This window comes from Neltuma alba, unplaced genomic scaffold (genome assembly GCF_004799145.2).
Source record: "Neltuma alba isolate B1F8T4 unplaced genomic scaffold, ASM479914v2 tig00003960_pilon, whole genome shotgun sequence".
In the NCBI taxonomy this organism is placed as follows: Eukaryota; Viridiplantae; Streptophyta; class Magnoliopsida; order Fabales; family Fabaceae; genus Neltuma; species Neltuma alba.
The window spans coordinates 1-19,161 of NW_021633493.1; the positions used below are offsets into that span (position 1 = coordinate 1).

At 37.9% G+C, this 19,161-nt stretch overlaps 1 protein-coding gene across 1 annotated transcript; it reads right to left on the bottom strand.

Annotated features, from left to right (window-relative positions):
* Positions 1–692: 692 nt before the first annotated feature.
* Positions 693–8,822, bottom strand: LOC114743141 (conserved oligomeric Golgi complex subunit 1). The gene is made up of 6 exons (XM_028931337.1): positions 6,308–8,822; positions 5,175–5,369; positions 3,382–3,662; positions 2,338–2,517; positions 1,972–2,146; positions 693–1,151 (listed from the first exon to the last, which is right to left on the bottom strand). The coding sequence occupies exons 1-6, from the start codon at positions 8,498–8,500 to the stop codon at positions 981–983; spliced, it is 3,195 nt and encodes a 1,064-aa protein (XP_028787170.1). The 5' UTR covers positions 8,501–8,822; the 3' UTR covers positions 693–980.
* Between the last annotated feature and the right edge of the window lie 10,339 nt (positions 8,823–19,161).

Below are 19,161 nucleotides of genomic sequence, written 5' to 3' on the forward strand. Positions count from 1 at the left end.
GCCCTGAGGAGAGGAGAAGAGGTGGATTTTATTTCCTTCTTGTTTGGATTGCTAAAATTTTTAAGAGGAGAGAGAAATTTTTTAAGATTTTTCCATCTCTCCTTTCATAATCCTCCTCTCTCAATTTGAAAGATTTGATATTTTAGCTTACTTTAATTAGTATGTCTAAATTAGTTTTCAACATACTCATATTACGCTTTTGATCTTACATCATGCGGGAAAGAAATAATAACTATTACACTCTTATCAGATTATATATTAGATCATTAAAAATCTCCCCTCTCCCTTGATCAATTTAAAAAAAATAATATTAAAATCCCTCTTCTGTTTTTCTTCCCTTCCTTTCACTAAAAATCCTTCTTCTTCTCTCCTCCCCGCTCCTCTTTTGAGCCCAATACACCCCAAGTTGCATAACTATTTGATCTAACTTCTCCGTGGGAACAGACATTTTGGTTTGAACCCCTTTTAATTAGAATTAGAAATAAACAAATAATAGGATACAATTTTATGGAAATTACAAAACCTCTATAGAACAGTAAAAGAACCCAAAATTACAACTACACATTATATGATTCCTTGGCACATTTTAAGAATAGTGACATTATAATTTTCTATAACTTTTCAACTATGCAAGTGAGAGGCGAAACAGTGGCCGTTAATCATAGCTCTTCTCACTTAAAACATTTGCATAGACACATCTAAGCAGAGCCTAGGACCAAATGACAAACAAAATCAATGCCATGGATTTCAGTTTGTGCTCTTATAATCTGTTGCTTGGCAAACTTCCTCACGCTTGCAGCTCCAACAGTTGTCACGATTCACACTTGTTTCCAAGCCAAAAGATCCTTTAACCCATTAACATGAAATAACCTCGTCCCCATACATTTCAATTGCTTCATTCGTTCAGATGTTTAACATCTGGAGCTGCAAATAATATTCTTTCATTTAAAAGCCACTAGTGCCTTGCATTCATCAGAAAGTCAATAATCTGATCTGGGAGCTGTAAAAGATGAAAGAAGACCAGCAGCCTGAGCAGGTAGAATATCACCAAATGACATAGCACTTGTTGATTTATCCTTGAAAATGCCAACTTGTCCATCAGTCAGTATGGATCCCAATTTCAAAGTACTCTCCCCAAACCTACTTCCAACCTAGAACAAACATTGGAAAAAAAACGTTCAATTACCTTAAAAAGTATGCCAAGCTGCCTTCATATAGTAAATTATGTTTTGATACAAGAAGTAAAATATCTACACGATGGTGAATGCAAGACTATGATCATATAAGTCAATCATTAATATAAATGTCACTCATAATATCTATAATTTCAAGATTCCCACTTGCACCTTTTTATGGCACAAAGGACCAATAATTCGATATGTCTATAAAATCTAAAACTTGCTGGACGAAACAGGAATCAATGAGATCTTCAGTAATTTAAAAGCTCCATTGAGCTTATGATCTGTCAACCATATTTTTATTATTTCCATTAATTGAAAAAGATTTCCTTATACACCAGCTCTTAGCATCCCTTATGCTTATCGATATATTAAAAAATATTTACATATAGGTATCCCAAGGCAACCATTTGAAACCTTAATTTTCAAAAAGAGAAGGAAAACAAGATTACACGGGATTGCATTGACTTGTTACAGTAAAATAAATTTAAAATTTGGACCCTAAAGCATGCAGTTCCTAAAGTCCATATGGTGTAAGCACTAACATTTCCGGAAACGCATATTTTTTGTCTTCATATAAAGATGGAAAAGGAAGCGAAATCCTAATATAAAACCATGCATCATTGAACCCATTAGCAGCTGTGGGTCCCTAAAAAAGTGATATAGTATAGGCATAAATAGAAAGAAATGCGGCATCTATGCTTTTAATTTCTTAGAAAAAGCATACATGAAATAATGCATCAGGCCACAATAAGATAAGTAGAACCATCAGAAAATTTGGACAAGGACATACTTGCATGAATGACTTCAGAAATGGAGCTGCTACCCCGAGACTTGAGTTGTCATCCAAATTCATCTTCTGAGAAAGCTCACCATTTGTAAGAGAGTTCCAGGAACTTCTCGAAGAGTGTTCACTTGAAGATGGAGCAAATGTCTTCTTTGTCCCCCTAGAAGACAATGCTGGAGCACTGGATTTATCAAGACATCAGTTTACGAGTAAGAATTCACTTCAGAACAGGTTCCTTAGCTAAAAAAAAAAAAAGGTGCTGAATGAATTGGGTACGTTCTAAATGAAATAATTGTAAGAGAGGAATCCAAATGGCTATGTCTCAGGGAATGAATTTAATTTAAAAAAAAAATGTAATAAATTCTGACTTACCTGATGGGAAGGTATTTGAATCGAGGTACTGTAGAGCACCTCAGAATATTAGACTCTGAATTAGTAGGCAGTTTCTGAACAGTATCTGTGTACATTCGGTTGAGTTGCACAAAAAATCCAAAGAGGACAGCATGACGTAGGTATGACTGCTTCTCATTCTCCCAAAGATATGGCTCAAACCTTTTAACAGATTATATTACACAAAATCATTATCAGATCAATAGAAAAAAGCATTGAAATATTCACCAAAAAAGATCCTAGAGAAGACAGCACAGAAATTACTAGAATGTCAAAATATCTAATTGTTAGCTCATATCACACGAGTACCTTCCAATGTATTAACCAGTGCAAAAGTAATACACACGACAAATTTTCTCACACCACAAACCATTATTTTGACTGCACACTCCCAGATAAAAGATCATGGGCTGATATCAACAACCAGCCTAGAGACGGTTAATATGATTGGTACACTACTTCTGCTCCAAACGTCAACAACAACAAAGCCTTATCCTACTAGATGGACTTGGTTATATGGATCGCAAGACACCATTAAGCTCTATCTAAGGCCAAATGTTTGGATATATTGTTAATTCAAAGATCTCGCTATATTAAATATTCTCTTCGGCCTCCCCTACCCTTTTTAAGAAGACTCAATGCTGTTTGATCAACCCTTATCAACCCTTCTCACCGACGCATCCAAAGGCTTCCTTTGCACGTGACCAAACCATCTCAAATGGTTTTCTACCATTTTCTCATTGCTAGTAGCCACTCCAACTTTTTCATGGATATGTTCATTACAAATCCAAACAATTCTATAAATTTATTTTCTTTTATATATTTTACCTTCAAACTCTAGAGTTCCATGAGATTTGTAAGTAAATTTCAATTTTTTCCCTACTTTAATTTAAATGATTTCACTTATTGTTGCTTGCAAGGGTAACATGTTGCATGAGGCCTCCATTTATAGTCTGCACTCCCTTGCTGCATTTCAAGGCGTTAATATCTAGGGAACAAGGAAAGCAAAACTAAAATAAAACTTACGTGAGCCAGTCTATAGGATCCAGTCTCTGAGAAAGATGCTTTAACAACTGATCACAACGTTCTCTAATAATTGAGGTCATCAGTCTTTGATCCTGCTTCCTTCTAACAGGTAACCTTGGCTTCTGGTTGCCAGATAATTCCCCAATTGAACTTGAATCGCCCCCAGAGAGAACATCAGTGGCAAATTTGACATCTAACAGAACCTGCAAGACTCCTTTTTCTGACAATCCAAGATCACTTGTCTCTTTGGTGAAAAGAAACTCCTCAAAGATTCCAATAATCTGTAAAATGAAATATAGTCAGAGAGCTTGTACATGCACATGAGAGCATAAAGACATACACCGTGATTAGGACCATCTTGGTAACATGATGATCCACTAGCTAGAAAATTGTTTTTAAATGCCAAACATTTATCAAGTTAACAAGGCGGCATGGCCAGATGATCCTTCAATTGCACCTTTAAATCTTAAAAAGTCACTCAGAAATAATCTTATATTATCCTTTAGTTGTCCTTGAAAGGCTTAGAAATTAAAGAAAACCTCAATGATTGGTCCATATAACCTCAAATTGCCGACCTGCTTTAATGTGGTCAACTGACTGCTCATAGACATACCAGCCATTTTGAAATATTTTACTTAGACAACTAGTTGGTATGAGGCAGTCAAACGGTTGCTCATAACAGGGGTGATATCCTATTAAGGCGTTCCATCCAATTAGATGCTTCCCTGCACCTGATTGACTAGATGTGTCAGATGTGTCACAGTCAGAAATCTAAGCTAATAAGCGTACTTTGAGGCAACTTCTACACCTTTTAGAGCATTTGATTGCCGACGAACAGAATCAAACTCAACAATTCCACAAAAAGTATCACATGCTACATTTTGTAAAGTATAGATCAAAATATCACTTCAACAATCAGGCTAAACTAGAGTCAAATTTTCAACCAGTTTCTCCTTGGCAAATTCTAGCCTTAACTTGGAAAATGTAGCTGTTAATCTGACGAGATATAAAGTCTCATCAATCGCAAAGAATACCATTTCAAAGTCCTCATTTCCCACCTCAGCTAGTTCTGAATCATTTACACCGTAAGGTTTTTCTTGGATCGTTGCCCGATGTAAGACGGTGTAATGCCTAGTACTCTAAAGGGTCATTACTAGTAACTCAGCATATTAGGGTAAAATACTATTACAAGAACTCTAAAATTCCCCCTTTGGGTTTGCCCGCAAATTTTGAATCAGCTTTTACTGATTGAGTAAATTTGTTTGGGACAAAATGAAGAATGCAAATTTCCAATTGTTGATATGATATAGGGTACTTGGTTGGAATTTACCGCTACAATTGCTAAGGTTAGGCAACTCTAAATGATTTATGACAAAGTTTTAACCTCTCGCTTCCTTTGGCTTTTTGTTCACAGGTTTTCGATGGAGTCTCATTGACACTTTTGATTGAGATAAATACTGCTTGTCCAGCATTTCATTTTCTTAGTTCATCTTCATTATTTCCCTTTTTCACTTTTCCTTCTTCATTTATCTTTTTCCTATTACCCTGCTTCTTTCTCTACTGTATCCTCCTCTATTGTAACTCTCTGTCTCTCTCTCTACCTCAAATGAAGCTTGCTTTTAAATCCCAAAAAAACAACACAAAAAGCCAGATAATCAGTGTTAATAATTCAGAATTAAGAAAGCAAAAGGACAGTGGGGAAAATCATTTTACCAAAAAAAAAGAAAGAAAGAAAGAAAGACACTTCAGCAGCTTGAGATCAAGTTGACTGACACATCCATAAAAACTCATACCTTTTCCAACAGTCCAGATGCCAGCTTTTGCAAAATCTTCTTGTCCAGTACATGACCCCCAATTCGATGAACTTCTTCACAAGCTCGAAATAGAAAGGAAATTATATATAGAGAAGGCATTGATGGAAGAGATATTTTCATCTCGGATTCATTTTCATCAGAATGCTCTTGCTTGACAACAGTATCCTCCCACCCCTGTGCAGGCAAACAAAAGATGAGCTGCCTTCAAGATTAAGGACCACGAGATTTTGATTAGCACATCGCTAACAGTAGGTAAACAACTAAAAAAAATCATTCACGATAATAATATTAAAGATATAGAAGGAATATCATGCCAATCAAGACTTATCACACGCCTAACACCTCAAGCAGGGCCAAGAGAGATGAGCTACATGGCTTAGACTACATTTTAAAGGCATAATGTCTTGTTGCATATCACTGGTAGGACGTAGCATTTAAAGAGAACAATCATCGAAAACTGAGAAAAGAAATTATGCTGACTAAGTCCACGTCAGTTATCCTCGGTGTAACCTCCAAGAACATCAAGAATAAGGGTAGAATGTGAAATAAAATATTCAGAACTCCCAAAACGTATGTATTTAACTTCCAAAGCAAAACATCTTGTAAGCAATTACCACTAACACGTTTTCAATGCACTTTAGTGAGACATAAAATTTCCAAAACCCACAACATCTGCATACATATATTGCAAAAGAAAAATATAAAAGGTCAACACAGTAATATAAGGGTCAAGAGAAATAGATAGTATTTAGCAGTGAGCAGTTGAAGGCGTGGAAGCAAATCCTAGTACAAAATGAATTGTGAATTATCCATAACATTGTCTGTTCGTTGGCAATCATGTCACCAATATTCATTCCCAACCAATGTCACTTTGAATTTCCTTTATTTTGCCCTTATATTCTACCATGTATACTACCTGAGTACCTCTAATCCTATCCAAAATCGTATTTCTTCTGTCCAATTGTCTGAAAGACCAATTCCCTAAAAGTTTACAAGCATAAGAGAGTGTTGCAGATACGAAATAACCATAAGGTCAAACATGCTTAAGTTACAAAATAAAAATTACAAGAAACCAAGAAAATGAACAGGAAAGATCAGAAAACGGTACTTACTCTCCAGGGAGTACTCAAAGATAGGGCATCATCTTGTTTAAGGCCCTGTGAGACAATAACTGAAAGCTCATCACATAGCCATGATATCCACAAGCTGTAGGCTCTAATGCAAAGATCTCCCATAATCCTGCTCAGTTCTTCCAAGTGTGGGCTTGCACTTTCTCTTGTTCCAAACAAGGCAGCTGCAGCAAGAGAATTTTGTCTTTTAGTGCCAAAGAGTGTGTGTCTTCCTGGTGTATCGCAGGCAAGAGAATCAGCTCCAAACTTGGATTGCTTCATCACTGATGGCATTTTTCCCAGAGCAGATGTAGCATCATTCGCCCATGATCTAGGAGATCCAAGTACCAGGGGCACATGTTTAGAGTGGATTTGCAAAGCAAACAATAGTCGACCAATGAAAAGAGATCTTTCAATGGTAGCATTTGTAGAAACATCTTTGACATCTCTCTCCATTATGGCATACAGTTTATCTAGCTCACCTTTCAATGCCATCAATACAGCAGACATGCTTTCATAACACTTACTTTGCACATAGGGTGCTAGATCCTTCAATCTTTGAGATGCCTTTGGAGATTCTAAGAAACTCAACATATCTTCAAGAATGCTCCGACAAGACATATCAACTAATTCTCTTATTTGACTAACTTCTGGGCCAAAATAGGCATTTAGACATGTTTGAAATTCATTCTCTTCATGTTGGACTTTAAATACAGTCTTTCTGGCATTAGATTCTACAAACCAAACTCCACCGATTGTTGATGGTCTGTTCAAGTACCCCTGCATATCATTCTGCTTGGCGGAAGTGTCCCCGACTGCATTTATCACGTTAGACAAATCAATAGTGCCAGTGAGCTCCCTAAATCGCAGGTCAATAATCACCTTCATTCTACCAAGAAAAGCATCCTCAAAAATATCATCCCATAGATCCGAATCATCTTCCAAAACGAGTTCCCGGATCCTACTCCAAGGTAACTCAATCTCAGACCCAAAAACGGTCTTAAGCCATTCCAGACTACCTTCCAGCACTTGCTTACTTTCCATCGTCTCCCTTATCGATTTCTCAGCCAAAGCTAGTTCGTGGCCACTCCCAATGGCATCAATTAAATATCTTCCATTTATCTTGTTTACCATCTCTTTAGCGCATTCCCTTAACCAAGTTTTACAAGTACTCGCAATATAGTCTTTATCAAGCATTATCATAATTGACTCCAGTTTATCTCTAAATAATTTCCAGAGCTTCACCTCCTCATCAGGATTGGAAATTCCACCAAACAAATGAGATGCAGGAGGAGAACCCAGAATGACTTTGTAGAAAAGAGGCATATCATTCATCACTTGCAAAAATAACTCACCAACCTGACCAACACTGACCTGAATTATGCCCAACACATCACAGAAGACAGAAACCACAACAAAGGAAGCGGAAGTAGCAGCATCACAGTCAACCAATATACGAGAGACCCACGACTTCCTCGATTCCAGAAACAAATCCAATACCTGTTTTGGCTCAAGTTCATCAATAACAGCCACGGCAGCCAATGCATCCGCGTAAGCCCCAATGGTAAGGCCCCGATCCAACAGCCTATCCCGACTCCTCTGAGAGATCTGGGTCCTGAAACTCTCGACGATTTGCCATTGGTGCTGAAGGATAGGGAAATTTGATAAAATCTTTTTCTGATCCCCATCGGCGGCATTCCCATTGTCCAAGAACAATTTGCAATGTGCTTGCTTGGCTCGCACGTAGCGTGATGCTGCCTCTAAGAACATGCCCTCATCCAGACAACCCCATATATTCTCTGGGGTATCAATCAAATATTTTACACGGGAAGCGATATCGTAAGTCCAGGTGCGCGTGGCAGAGGATTGGGACGGAGATTCAGACTGCAACTGAGAGAGGGAGAGTGAGCGAATCGCACCATGAATCGAAGAGATGTTGCCAGAGATCGATTGGCAAGAGTTCTTCATCAAAACGATGGAATCCGCCGAGTCGATGAGGTCACGGTACCGGTTGCCAACAAGCTGCCGGAGCTCCTCCTTCTTGTCTTCGATCTGCTTCCTCGTACTCGCCTCCACATTTCGGATCTCGGAAATGGGCTTCGTCCGAAAAAGCGACTCAGCATCACGGTGACCGACAGTGGCAAAGCGGTGGTCGTCGGAGTGAGTCGCCGTCGCCTTAGGCGTTAATACTCTCATGATTGATGAATATAGTCCGTATTAAGAGTTTCGCGCATCAAATCATGGGATGATTCTTAGGAGCCGTTTGGTGCATGGAAAATATCACATGGAATGAATTTGGCTCAGATTCCCACAGTTGGCGCGTTTGGTAGCTTGAAATGGGGTTCCAAGAAAAGAGATCTTCCGGCCTTCAACGGAAAATTGTCCCACAGAAATAACCGAACAGCTCGTAGATTTTCCGTCTTTAGGAGAGTCGTGTGAACGTTTTTCCAGAGAAGTGGCACTGGGTGGCTGCGTCTTACACTGCGTATGTGAGCTCCTCTGCACGTTTCCTTCCTAAGCTGAGATTCACAAAGGAGTTTTATGGTATGAGATGGAACCAAGAAATACTTAGAGCCTGTTTGATTTGTTCTGTGTTTTTGGTTAATGCTCCTCTACGCTTAGCATAAGTCATAATTAATTAATATGAATAGGTTAAAAATATTAGATAAATTAGTTAACATGATATATTTTTTTAAAACATCCAAAGTATTTTTTTTATTTTTTTTCCTTCCTCTCTTATTTAATTATTATTTAGAAAATATTTGAGAAAAAATTGATAATTATATAAAATAGATCTTAACTAATATTAATTCTCTAATTATATCTTACATTCAAGACTGGATGCTCGTAATATAATGTTAAGAATTATTTTTCAAAACCAATTCAAAAAAAAAAAGGCTTGATAATACTATTTTAAAATTACCTCTATGTTTAAGAGAAAAAAAAATACTCCATCAAATTAATGTTGAAAATAAGATTCGAAGATTTGCATTATATGTTGTTATTGTTAGTGTGGCCCACCAAACATGTAAAGAGAGGAACTGAAAAACTTTGGGTTGTTTAGAAATATCTAATCTATGCAGATTTTGATGAAAATTAAAGTTGAAAATTATTTTTTTTCCTCCTCTGTGGGGTTTTTCTCTCTCCTGTGTGAGAGGTGGTTTTCGATGGTTATCGTCATAGTTGCGAGAGCCCTTCGCCGCCCACTACGACGGAGGTAAGGAGAGTTTCAGGCTATAATGCACTGTGATGGTCCTGAAATGGTAAGGTTCAGAAGGCATAAGGTGGAGTTTCGAAGGAAATGGAAGGAAGTTCAAAGGAAGTTCTCTGAGGGTCGAGAAGTTGCAATCAAAAGGAAGAGCTAGCTGTGAACTTGACTTGGTGGAATAACGATCAGAGGAAGGTGTATGGTGGTGCGTTGGTAGGGAAATTGATGACTGATAGGCACCTTAATTGCTTGGTCATGATTCGGATGATTCGCAAGGGTTGGAACCTTGAGAGGACTTCAGATCTGGAGATAACAGATGCAGATTGGAACGCTTTTATCTTTGAATTTAGAAGACGTGATGACTATTTGAGGATCCTGAGAGGGAGGCCATGGTCGATCCAAGGAATCTTGCTGAATGTTCAGTTGTGGCAGGACTTTACAATCTATAAGGAGGTCGACTTCCATTATTGTCCTTTCTGGATTCAATTTCAATATGTGCTGTTGGGAGCGATAGATGAGGAAAATGCAGTCACATTGGGATCGATGATCGCTGAGGTGGTAATGGTGGAGAATCCTCAGAGGAATAATCTGTTGATATGAAGCTTCCTACGTGCTCGAGTGGTTGTTGACTTGAGAAAGCCACTGATTACTGGAATATGGACTCCAAGGCCAAATAAGGATTTAGTGTGGGTTAAGGCTAGATATGAGAGGTTGCAGGATTTTTGCTATAAGTATGGAAGAATTGGGCATGATTAGAGGAATTGCATGTATGTGGAGGATGTGGAGTCTGAGGCTGAATTGAAGTATGGAGGATGGTTGAGTACTCAAGCTTCTAAACCAATTGAGAATACTGTGAGATGTTGTAGGAGGGATTGGGTGGAGTCTCCAAAGAAAGGGAAGGATGCTGATGTGAGAAATGTTGGAAGAAGTGAGGATGTAATCAGGAGAGTTAAAACGAAAACTGATGTGAGACCTGCTAAGATTGACCGTATAGAGGAGGCTTTGAAGGAGGGAACTATAATAAGGGAAGGGGAGGTGGCAAACGATGATTCTATTATTGAGAAGAGCAGTGAAGTTGCAAAAAGTAACGAGGAGATTGAACCTGTGGTAGAAACTCCTTTGGTTAATGATAAGGAGGTCAAGTCTCTATTGGTGTAGAGGGAGGACTTATCGAAGGCCATTGTGACATATGGTACTCAATCTCCAATGTCTGAGGTTGTAGCAAGTCTTAAGAAAGTTAAGCTGAAGAGATCGTTGGCGAAAGACAGTGGGAGAGAGGAGATTAAGAAGAGAAGGATTGATTTTAATGTAGTTGAAAATTGTGAAAATTCACTCACTGAAGCTATACGGAGGAATGAGGGTAGGAGATGTGTGAAAGTTCTAAAAAGTAGGGTAAGGAGAGGGGCTAGAAGGAAGGGAGGCATCAGTAGTGATGGCAAGAGGAATATGGCAAGAAGTAAGGAGGAAGTAGGGAGTGGAGAGGAGGTAAGTGGGGGTTTGCTGAAGGAGATTAATGAGGGTTGTGGTGGCTGTCCTTTAATAGCCACCAAGGGGCAATGATGTTATTATCATGGAACTGTCAGGGCTTAGGAAGGGCTCTAACAGTTAGAAAGTGGAGAGAAGAGTGTTTCAAGAACAAGCCCTCAATTGTCTTCCTAATGGAAACAAGAACGAAGGATGGAAAGTTACCAAGGTTGAGAAATAGGTGTTAGTTGGATGAGGAATTTTATGTTGGGCCAAGGGGGAGGAGTGGAGGCTTGGCCTTGTGGTGGCAAAAGGAAGTGGTGATTAACGTTTGGTACAATTTGAAGAATCTGATTCATGTGAGTGTTATCTCTACTACTATTAAAGCTCCTAAGTTCATTACCTTTGTGGATGGGGCTCCAACGAAGGAGGAGAAATCAATAGTGTGGAACAAACTTAGGAACATTGCTGACAACATTAATGGCCATTAGCTCTGTATTGGTGACTTTAATGACATTGCTTCTATTGATGAGAAGTGGGGAAGCAGGCCTGCAGATGTTAGAAGAATCATGAATTTCCAAAGAATGCTGTCTGATTGCCAGTTGGTGGATTTGGGGTTTAAGGGGTCTTCCTACACTTGGTGGAATAGAAGGATGGGTGATGATCATGTGAAGGAGCGTCTAGATAGAGCTGTGGCAAACTATGAATTTATAGATGAGTTTCAACATGCTACAGTGACTCACATTGAGCCAGTTGGATCTGACCACCATGTGCTTCTATTGAACTGTGATTTTAAATATGAAAGGGTGCCTAAACCGTTCAGATTTGAGGTATTTTGGGCAGAACATGAAGAGTTTCTTTCAGTAGTAAGGAGGGCATGGAGGATCGGTGGAGGGGATGCAGAGAATAAGGTCTATGAAATTCTGTGTAGACTTTTGAATTGTAGGAAAGAGCTGGTTAAGCAGGGAAAAGTAACTTTTCTGAATGCGAAGAGATTAGTGGAGGAACTGACTAAGAAACTCAGTGACTGCAATAAGGGCATCTTAAATGAAGAAAGGAAGGCTAAAATGGAAGAAATCACTAGACAAATTGAAGAAGCTTGGGACCAGGAAGAGAAGTATTAGTGGCAGAGGTCCAAAGTAAGCTGGCTTAATGATGGTGATAGAAACACTAGATTCTTTCACTCCAGTACTATGCAGAGGAGGGTGAGGAATAAACTGTGCAAGTTAAGAGATGATAATGGTGATTGGTTGGTAAGGCAGGAGGATATCAATCACGCTTTTATCAACTTTTACTCTGAGTTATGCGCATTTGATGGAAGAGGAGGAATGGAGCAGGTGCTGAGTTTTGTTAACAAAAATGTTGATGAGGTGGATAGTTTGGCTTTAGAAAGAATGGTAACGGTTGAAGAAATAAAGACTGCAGCCTGTCAATTGAATGGAATGAAAAGCTCCGGGGCCTGATGGTTTTTCTTGAATTTTTTATCAGATAGCTTGGGGGGAGATTAGTAAAGAGGTAATAGAGATGGTGTTAGAATTTTTCCAAAACAGTGTTAGCTTGGGCCCCATAAATACTACCAATGTAGTTTTAATTCCTAAAGTGGTGAATGCTGAACAGGTTGGCCAGTATAGGCCTATTGGCTTGTGCAATTTTGTTTATAAGATAATATCCAAGATATTAGCCAATAGATTGAGGCCTATCATGATGAAAGTGATTTCAGAAAACCAGAGGGCTTTCATGGCTAGAAGACTAATTTAAGATAATATATTGGTTGCTCATGAAGCCTTCCATTACCTAAAAAACAAGAAGAAAGGAGGAAAGGTAGAAATAGCAGTAAAGATAGATATGAATAAAGCCTATGATAGGCTTGAGTGGAAATTTATAGAGGAGGTCATGAGGAGGATGGGCTTTAGGGAAAGGTGGATTGCATGGGTAATGGAGTGCATCTCCTCGGCTAGCTTGCATTTGGTAGTGGTAGGAAGGAAGGTTGTAGATTTGGGTATGTCAAGGAGTATTAGGCAAGGTGACCCTTTGTCTCCTTACTTGTTTATCATTGTAGCTGATGTGTTGTTAAAGATGATTCAGTGGCATGTGGATCACAGGAGGTTAAGGGGAATCAGACTAACTAGAAGATGTCCGATTTTGTCATATTGCTTCTCTACAGACGATGCTCTCTTTTTCATCAATGCAAGGCGGCAAAATTGCAGAGTCTTGAAGAGGATTATTGATTGTTATTGCAGTGCTTCTGGTCAGGCTGTGAACTTTGACAAGTCGTGCGTTTTCTTTTCAAAGAATGCAAGTACTGTGGCTAAGGCAACAGTGTTTGAAGTTTTGGGGATTAGGGACACTGATAACCCAGGCAAATATTTGGGGATGATTTGGGGAAAGGGCAAAATCAGATGCTTTAGCCTTTGTTAAGTGCAAAATAGGGCTGAAACTACAGGGGTGGAAGCAAAAGCTCCTTACTTTTTCAGGTAGGGAGGTCTTGGTAAAAGCTGTTGCAAATGCCATTCCAATCTTTCCAATGTCATACTTCAAGTTCCCTAAGAAGGTTTGTGCAGAGCTAGACGGTATGGTGTCAAGGTTCTGGTGGGGACAGAAAGGGAATGAGAGGCGTATACATTAGAAGGCTTAGTAGTCTCTGAGTAGTTCTAAAAGGGAAGGAGGTATGGGCTTTAGAGATCTTGAATTATTCAATAAGGCCCTTTTGGCTAAGATAGCCTGGAGATTGATTTAGGATCCAGAGGCTCTTTGGTGTAAGATATTGAAGGGTCTTTATTTTCCTGAGGATGATTTCTGCACTCGAAGAGAGGTAGCAAGGCCTCTTGGGGGTGGATTAGCATTTTAGGAGGAAGAGAATTACTAATGAATGATTTGTGTTGGAAAGCAGGAAACGGTGAGAAGATCAAGATCTTTACTGATAAATGGTTGCCTGCTTGTGATGACCTTAAGTTGAAAAGCAGAAATTTGAGCGAAGAAATGAAGGAATTATATGTTAAAGACTGGATCAGAAATGGTGAGTGGAGTCTAGAGGATGGAAATGGATTGTTAGACGAGGATGATAAGGAGAAGATCAGTAAAGTGCGGCTCCCTCTAGTTCAATATGCTAACAATATTGTTTAGTTAAAGAGCAGAGATGGAGAGTATGCGGTTAAGCTCGGATATAAGGTAGCTTGGGAGAAAGAGAGAAGAAAGGATCAAGCTGGTCCCAGTAGCTCTTTTCGGCCTTCTAAGCTATTTTGGGATGGAATATTGAGGATTAGAGTCCCTCCAAAGGTTAATAATTTTCTTCAGAGGGTAGCAAATGGGGCTTTGGCAACAAAGGATGCTCTGTTCAAGAGGAAGTGTGCTAATAACCCGATTTGTGAGATTTGCAAGGTAGAGGCAGAAACAGTGGAGCATTTGCTGTTTTTTGTCCTTGGGCATCTCAGTGTTGGTTTGGATCTCCTCTTTCGCTGAGGTTCGATAGATATAAGGTGGGAAGATTTGACAGGTGGTTGGAGGAGTGGATGATGTTGAAGGAAGGTCCTGATGACTTTGCTCTAGCTCTTTTCTCTTGCACGTGCTGGGGAATTTGGAATTCTAGGTGTAAATTCCTGTATGAACACATTGATGTTGATGCCTTTCTCTACGTTACTGGTGCTATGATATTAGTGAGGGACTGCTGGGATGCAGGTGAAAGAAGGGGTCGAATCTCTATGGTAAATCACAGCTATGATCAGAAGCACCTGACTGGGGAGATGTGAAGGTAAATGTAGATGCTTCTTTCTGTAAAAACTCTATGAAGGCAGCAATTGGGGTAGTGGGTAGAGACTAGGAAGGAAGGTTTTTGGGAGGAGTAGGTAAGTTGATTGATACTGAGTCTGCATTCCAAGTCGAGTGCTGTGTTATGCTTGAGCCTCTTAATTGTTGTGATTTATGGGGTGGTAATAAGGTGAATGTGAAAACAGATTGTCAGGGTCTTTATGACAGACTAAAGAAAATGAATGTGGATGGTTGTGGATGGGGTAGTGTAGATATCGTGCAAAAGTGCCTGCAGATTTTGAAGTCGGAAGAGTGTAGATATTGGGATATTTCTCTTGTTGCTCAGACGGGCAATAAAGCTGCAAACTGTGTGGCAGCTGAAGTTATGAGGGGACTAGTACCGCAAGGATGGCTATTTAGGCCACCAGCCTCTCTGAATTTTTTGATGTTACAGCTTACAGGACATTGAGATTTTACAGGCTGAAGTGCACAATAGGACTGGCATAGGCTCATTCCTTTATTGTTGAGTATAGTTTTCTCTTTTTACTGCAAATTTGCTTAGACGTCTTCTTCCTTTTCAGTTTCGTTACTGTTTCTCTTATTGGTTTCTTGATTAGCGAGTGTACTCCGCTTGGTTTTCTTAATAGAAGAATTATTCAGTGCTCAAAAAAAAAGTTGAAAATTATATTTAAAGTCAAATTCTACCTACCTTAGAAATTAAGACATATAGAAATTGAGTTTCTTAGATACTGTAATATTGAAAGATTTCTACCCCTTGTTTTTGCAAATGCTGTGTATGTTTTGTTTCGTAAATTGATAATTGGAGTTTTGGAAGTGAATAATTAGGAACCCTTCCTGAAAGGTGACCTAATTACCCTCATTTCTGTAATTGGGTATACGCAATCCTTCGATTATTTTGGAATGAATTTGACGATTCGCCCAGTAAAAATCAATGTTAGTAAAATGTTCTAAAAACCAAAATGCATAAAATGAAAGAAACATGAAAACATTGATAATATTTTTTTCATAATTTTTTACTTAATATTTCGTTATTGGTGTGTAGCATGATTCCCCTCCTTTTCATAATTTTTCACAAAAAATTTCATATTATTCAATATTTGAGCATATATGCTGTGTGACCCATGCAAGTTGAGAATCCCCCCCCCCAAAAAAAAACCAAGAAGAAGAAGAATACTAGCTTATCGTAAGCAAGTGAAATCACTTGAACTAAGGTTACGTTTGGTAGGGAGCATTGAAAATGAGGGATTGGGATTGAGATTACAATTGAAAAAATCTATTAAGAGAGTGTTTAGTATAAGAAATTGTTTGATATATGGGATTAGCCAAAGTCATGTATGTGGGATTGGAGAATACCATGGGGGAAAGTGGTATTCTCCAATCCCACCTTTATGAGTTTGTCTAATCCCATATAACAAACAATTACTCATGCTAAATATTATTTTAATGATTTTTTTCAATTGCAATCCCAATCCCAATCCCTCATTTTCAATGCTTCATACCAAACAGGACCTAAAAGTCTTGCTATTTGCAAGATTATGTTTATACACTGCATCCCTTGCAGCTTGATCAGATTCAGATATCCCTCTGTCTCAGGAGCTTCATTTCCACGTCTTCCCATATCCTGACAACTCTCAGCCAATTGCTGCAGATCAATTTAATACCTCAGCAACAAATTCACGACTACCTAATAATGCCATGGTATTGGATCCATTTTTTCCCATATTGCATTGTAGCTTCATTATTTGAAAATTTCCCATGCTACAATTCAACTCTATCCTCTTGCGGGCTTAGCATGATCTACATGAAGCGTCAACTGTAGAGGAAAATTGTTTAGAGTAACCGAGGCCTATTGCAGTCATTAGTACAATCGTCAGCTTGCTATGTTCTCTCTCTCTTTTTATATAAATATTTTAGGCAATGCGTGAGCTCAACTCTAGTTAAGAGTAATGCGGTTGAACGGTTCTTCTTAGATAATATCAATGTTAGCTTGTTAGAAGGGCATACAATATATTCGTAGGCATTAACCTAGACATTCTTAGTCTAGGATATGCGGTTAAGCAACAAGTCTTCCTTTGAGTGAGAGGGTTTGATTCTTACCAAAAAATCTATAAATGACGCGTAATATAGCTGTTCACGGGATGGGACTGGGACGAGCCTGTCCCGGTCCCGTTCTGATGAATAGTGATGGGCAGGGAACCTGTCCCATGTCCTATCCCGTCCCAATACTATCCCAATCCTGGTTGGGATGGGATCAGGATGTCTCGGTCCCTTTTTAAAAAAAACATGATGTGGACCTTATAAGGGAGATTTTAAACTTTGTGGGTCTTCTAATGGGTTTAAAAACACTGGGCCTTCTGATTGGGAGATTTACTTTTTATATATTGAGTATCAACTAAGGGATATTATTATTTTATTTTTTTTAACATTTAATAATTAAATAAATATGATACAAAACATAAAAAATAAAAATAAAAATATACCTACCAGGACGGAATTGGGACGGGATGGCCTCATCCTATGTCCCGTCTCATCCCGATCCCTTTTTTGGTCCCGTCCTGAAAAATTTCAGAGTGGGTTTGTCCCATCCTAATAAGACTGGGATCGGGGACGAGCCGGTTTTAAACAACCCTGTGGGTAGCATGCTATGCTTCTCGTATCCAGGAATTTCGTACGTTGGGCTTTCTTGCCCATGTTCGTAAATTACAAACTTGCTTGTATGTTCTTCATTCTTGAGAGTTGAGACCCTTCTCACCAAAAATCAAATAAACATGGATCTGAACATTTCATGCGTCCGGCCCAACTCGGATTGGAAGTACCGAAGTACTGTAGTACCAAATTATTAACATCCCTCGTTTTCCAGCTTTTCCACGCAGCCAAAACATGTCTTCATTCATACGTCATAAAACAGTCTTAATAGTTTTTCTTCGCTAACTCATAAAAATATTTAATATACTCCTCTAATCCTATTTATAAGACAGAGAAAGAAAGTTTTTTTTGTCCTATTTATAAGTCACTTTGTTAAATTTTTACCATGAATGTACTATATTACCCTTCATTTATTAAAGTGTAGATAGTTATTTTTCTTGAAAGGTATATATATTAAATAGCAGTAAAATTCAAAAGTTGCTATATTTTAATAAAGAGTTAATACAGTTTTAAATTTTTCTTGGTCTGTGTGAAACATGTTAGAAATGTCTTATAAACGGGACCAAAGGAATATTTTAGACCTTCATTTCCCACCCACCCACTAATATTTGTCGGCCGATTGCATCAGGGCTCAACTTTAGAAAATTGCCCCCCCTTCCAAAACAAAAAGATTTTAGGGTCTGTTTGTTTTTATTCTCAAAATAATTTTATAAAATTGTTTTTAAAAACAAGTTTTAAGAAAAAAAAAAAACAAAAAAATTGTTTGGAAAATAATTTTTAAAAAATCACATTTGAAAAAAAAAGATAAAAAATTATACTTTGATAAGTGGTAGTTATTATCAGTAGTGATAAGTAATAGGTAGTAGAGGGGAAGAGAAGAATATTTCTCCAAGTTTTCAAAACAAAAAAGTAAAAAACACAAAAACAAAAAAAAAACATATCAAAGTTGTTTTGGTTTTTCAGTTTTCAAAAACATATTATTGTTTTTTTGTTTTTTTAAAACAATCAATTAAAAACAAATTACCAAACAAGTTTTTTTTTTCTTTAAAACAAAAAATTGTTTTCAAAACAAGAAACCAAACAAGCCCTTAATTCTGTGTTCTTGTTTTGAATGCAGTCCCTTGAAATTTTCTTTTGATTCTAGAGTATGTGACTCCTTCCAAATGCCTGTAGTTCCGCTTTTGAAAATAGATATTGTTCATGTGATTCTCATTTGACCAGTTAGCTGCAAAATTTCAAGACGTTACAAAGAGCACTCACCATGGGGAAAATGATGCCACGCGCTAATCCTTTGATGATTTAAGCTTCCATTTACTTCTGGGTAAAATAAAAAAAACAGTTTCTATTTACCGTGGAGGAAGCACTTTTGCATTACTATTAGCTATGACTACCAATAAATCCATATTTAGTACTACCTTCTACCCTTAATAAAAGACATAATTGATTAATTTGAATAAATTAAAAAAACTAGTTAATTTAGTTATTTGTAATAATAAGTATTTTTTTAAAATATTCTTACTAATCAAGTATAGTGGTGAGAACTATCAATATTACAAAGACTACCTTAGCAAATATAGATAGATATGAAAAACAAAGTGGATTACAATCTTATATTTAGGACTGGAATAAAAGTTAAACAAACTTTTATATTAAAAACCGGAGATAGTAGTTGATTTATAAGAGCCTTTTGGATGGTTTGTCTTTATTTCTTTTACGCCTCTGGTCCTTAATAAAAACCTAATTAAGTAATTGATATTGATATGTACGTACGACC

Excerpts from the sequence above, each read along its gene's own strand:
- LOC114743141 (XM_028931337.1), bottom strand. The coding sequence starts at position 8,500 with ATGAGAGTATTAACGCCTAAGGCGACGGCGACTCACTCCGACGACCAC. Across the intron at positions 2,518-3,381 it reads GATCCTATAGACTGGCTCAC|GTTTGAGCCATATCTTTGGG; the intron begins GTAAGTTTTATT and ends ATCTGTTAAAAG. Across the intron at positions 2,147-2,337 it reads TTCAAATACCTTCCCATCAG|TGCTCCAGCATTGTCTTCTA; the intron begins GTAAGTCAGAAT and ends TGATAAATCCAG.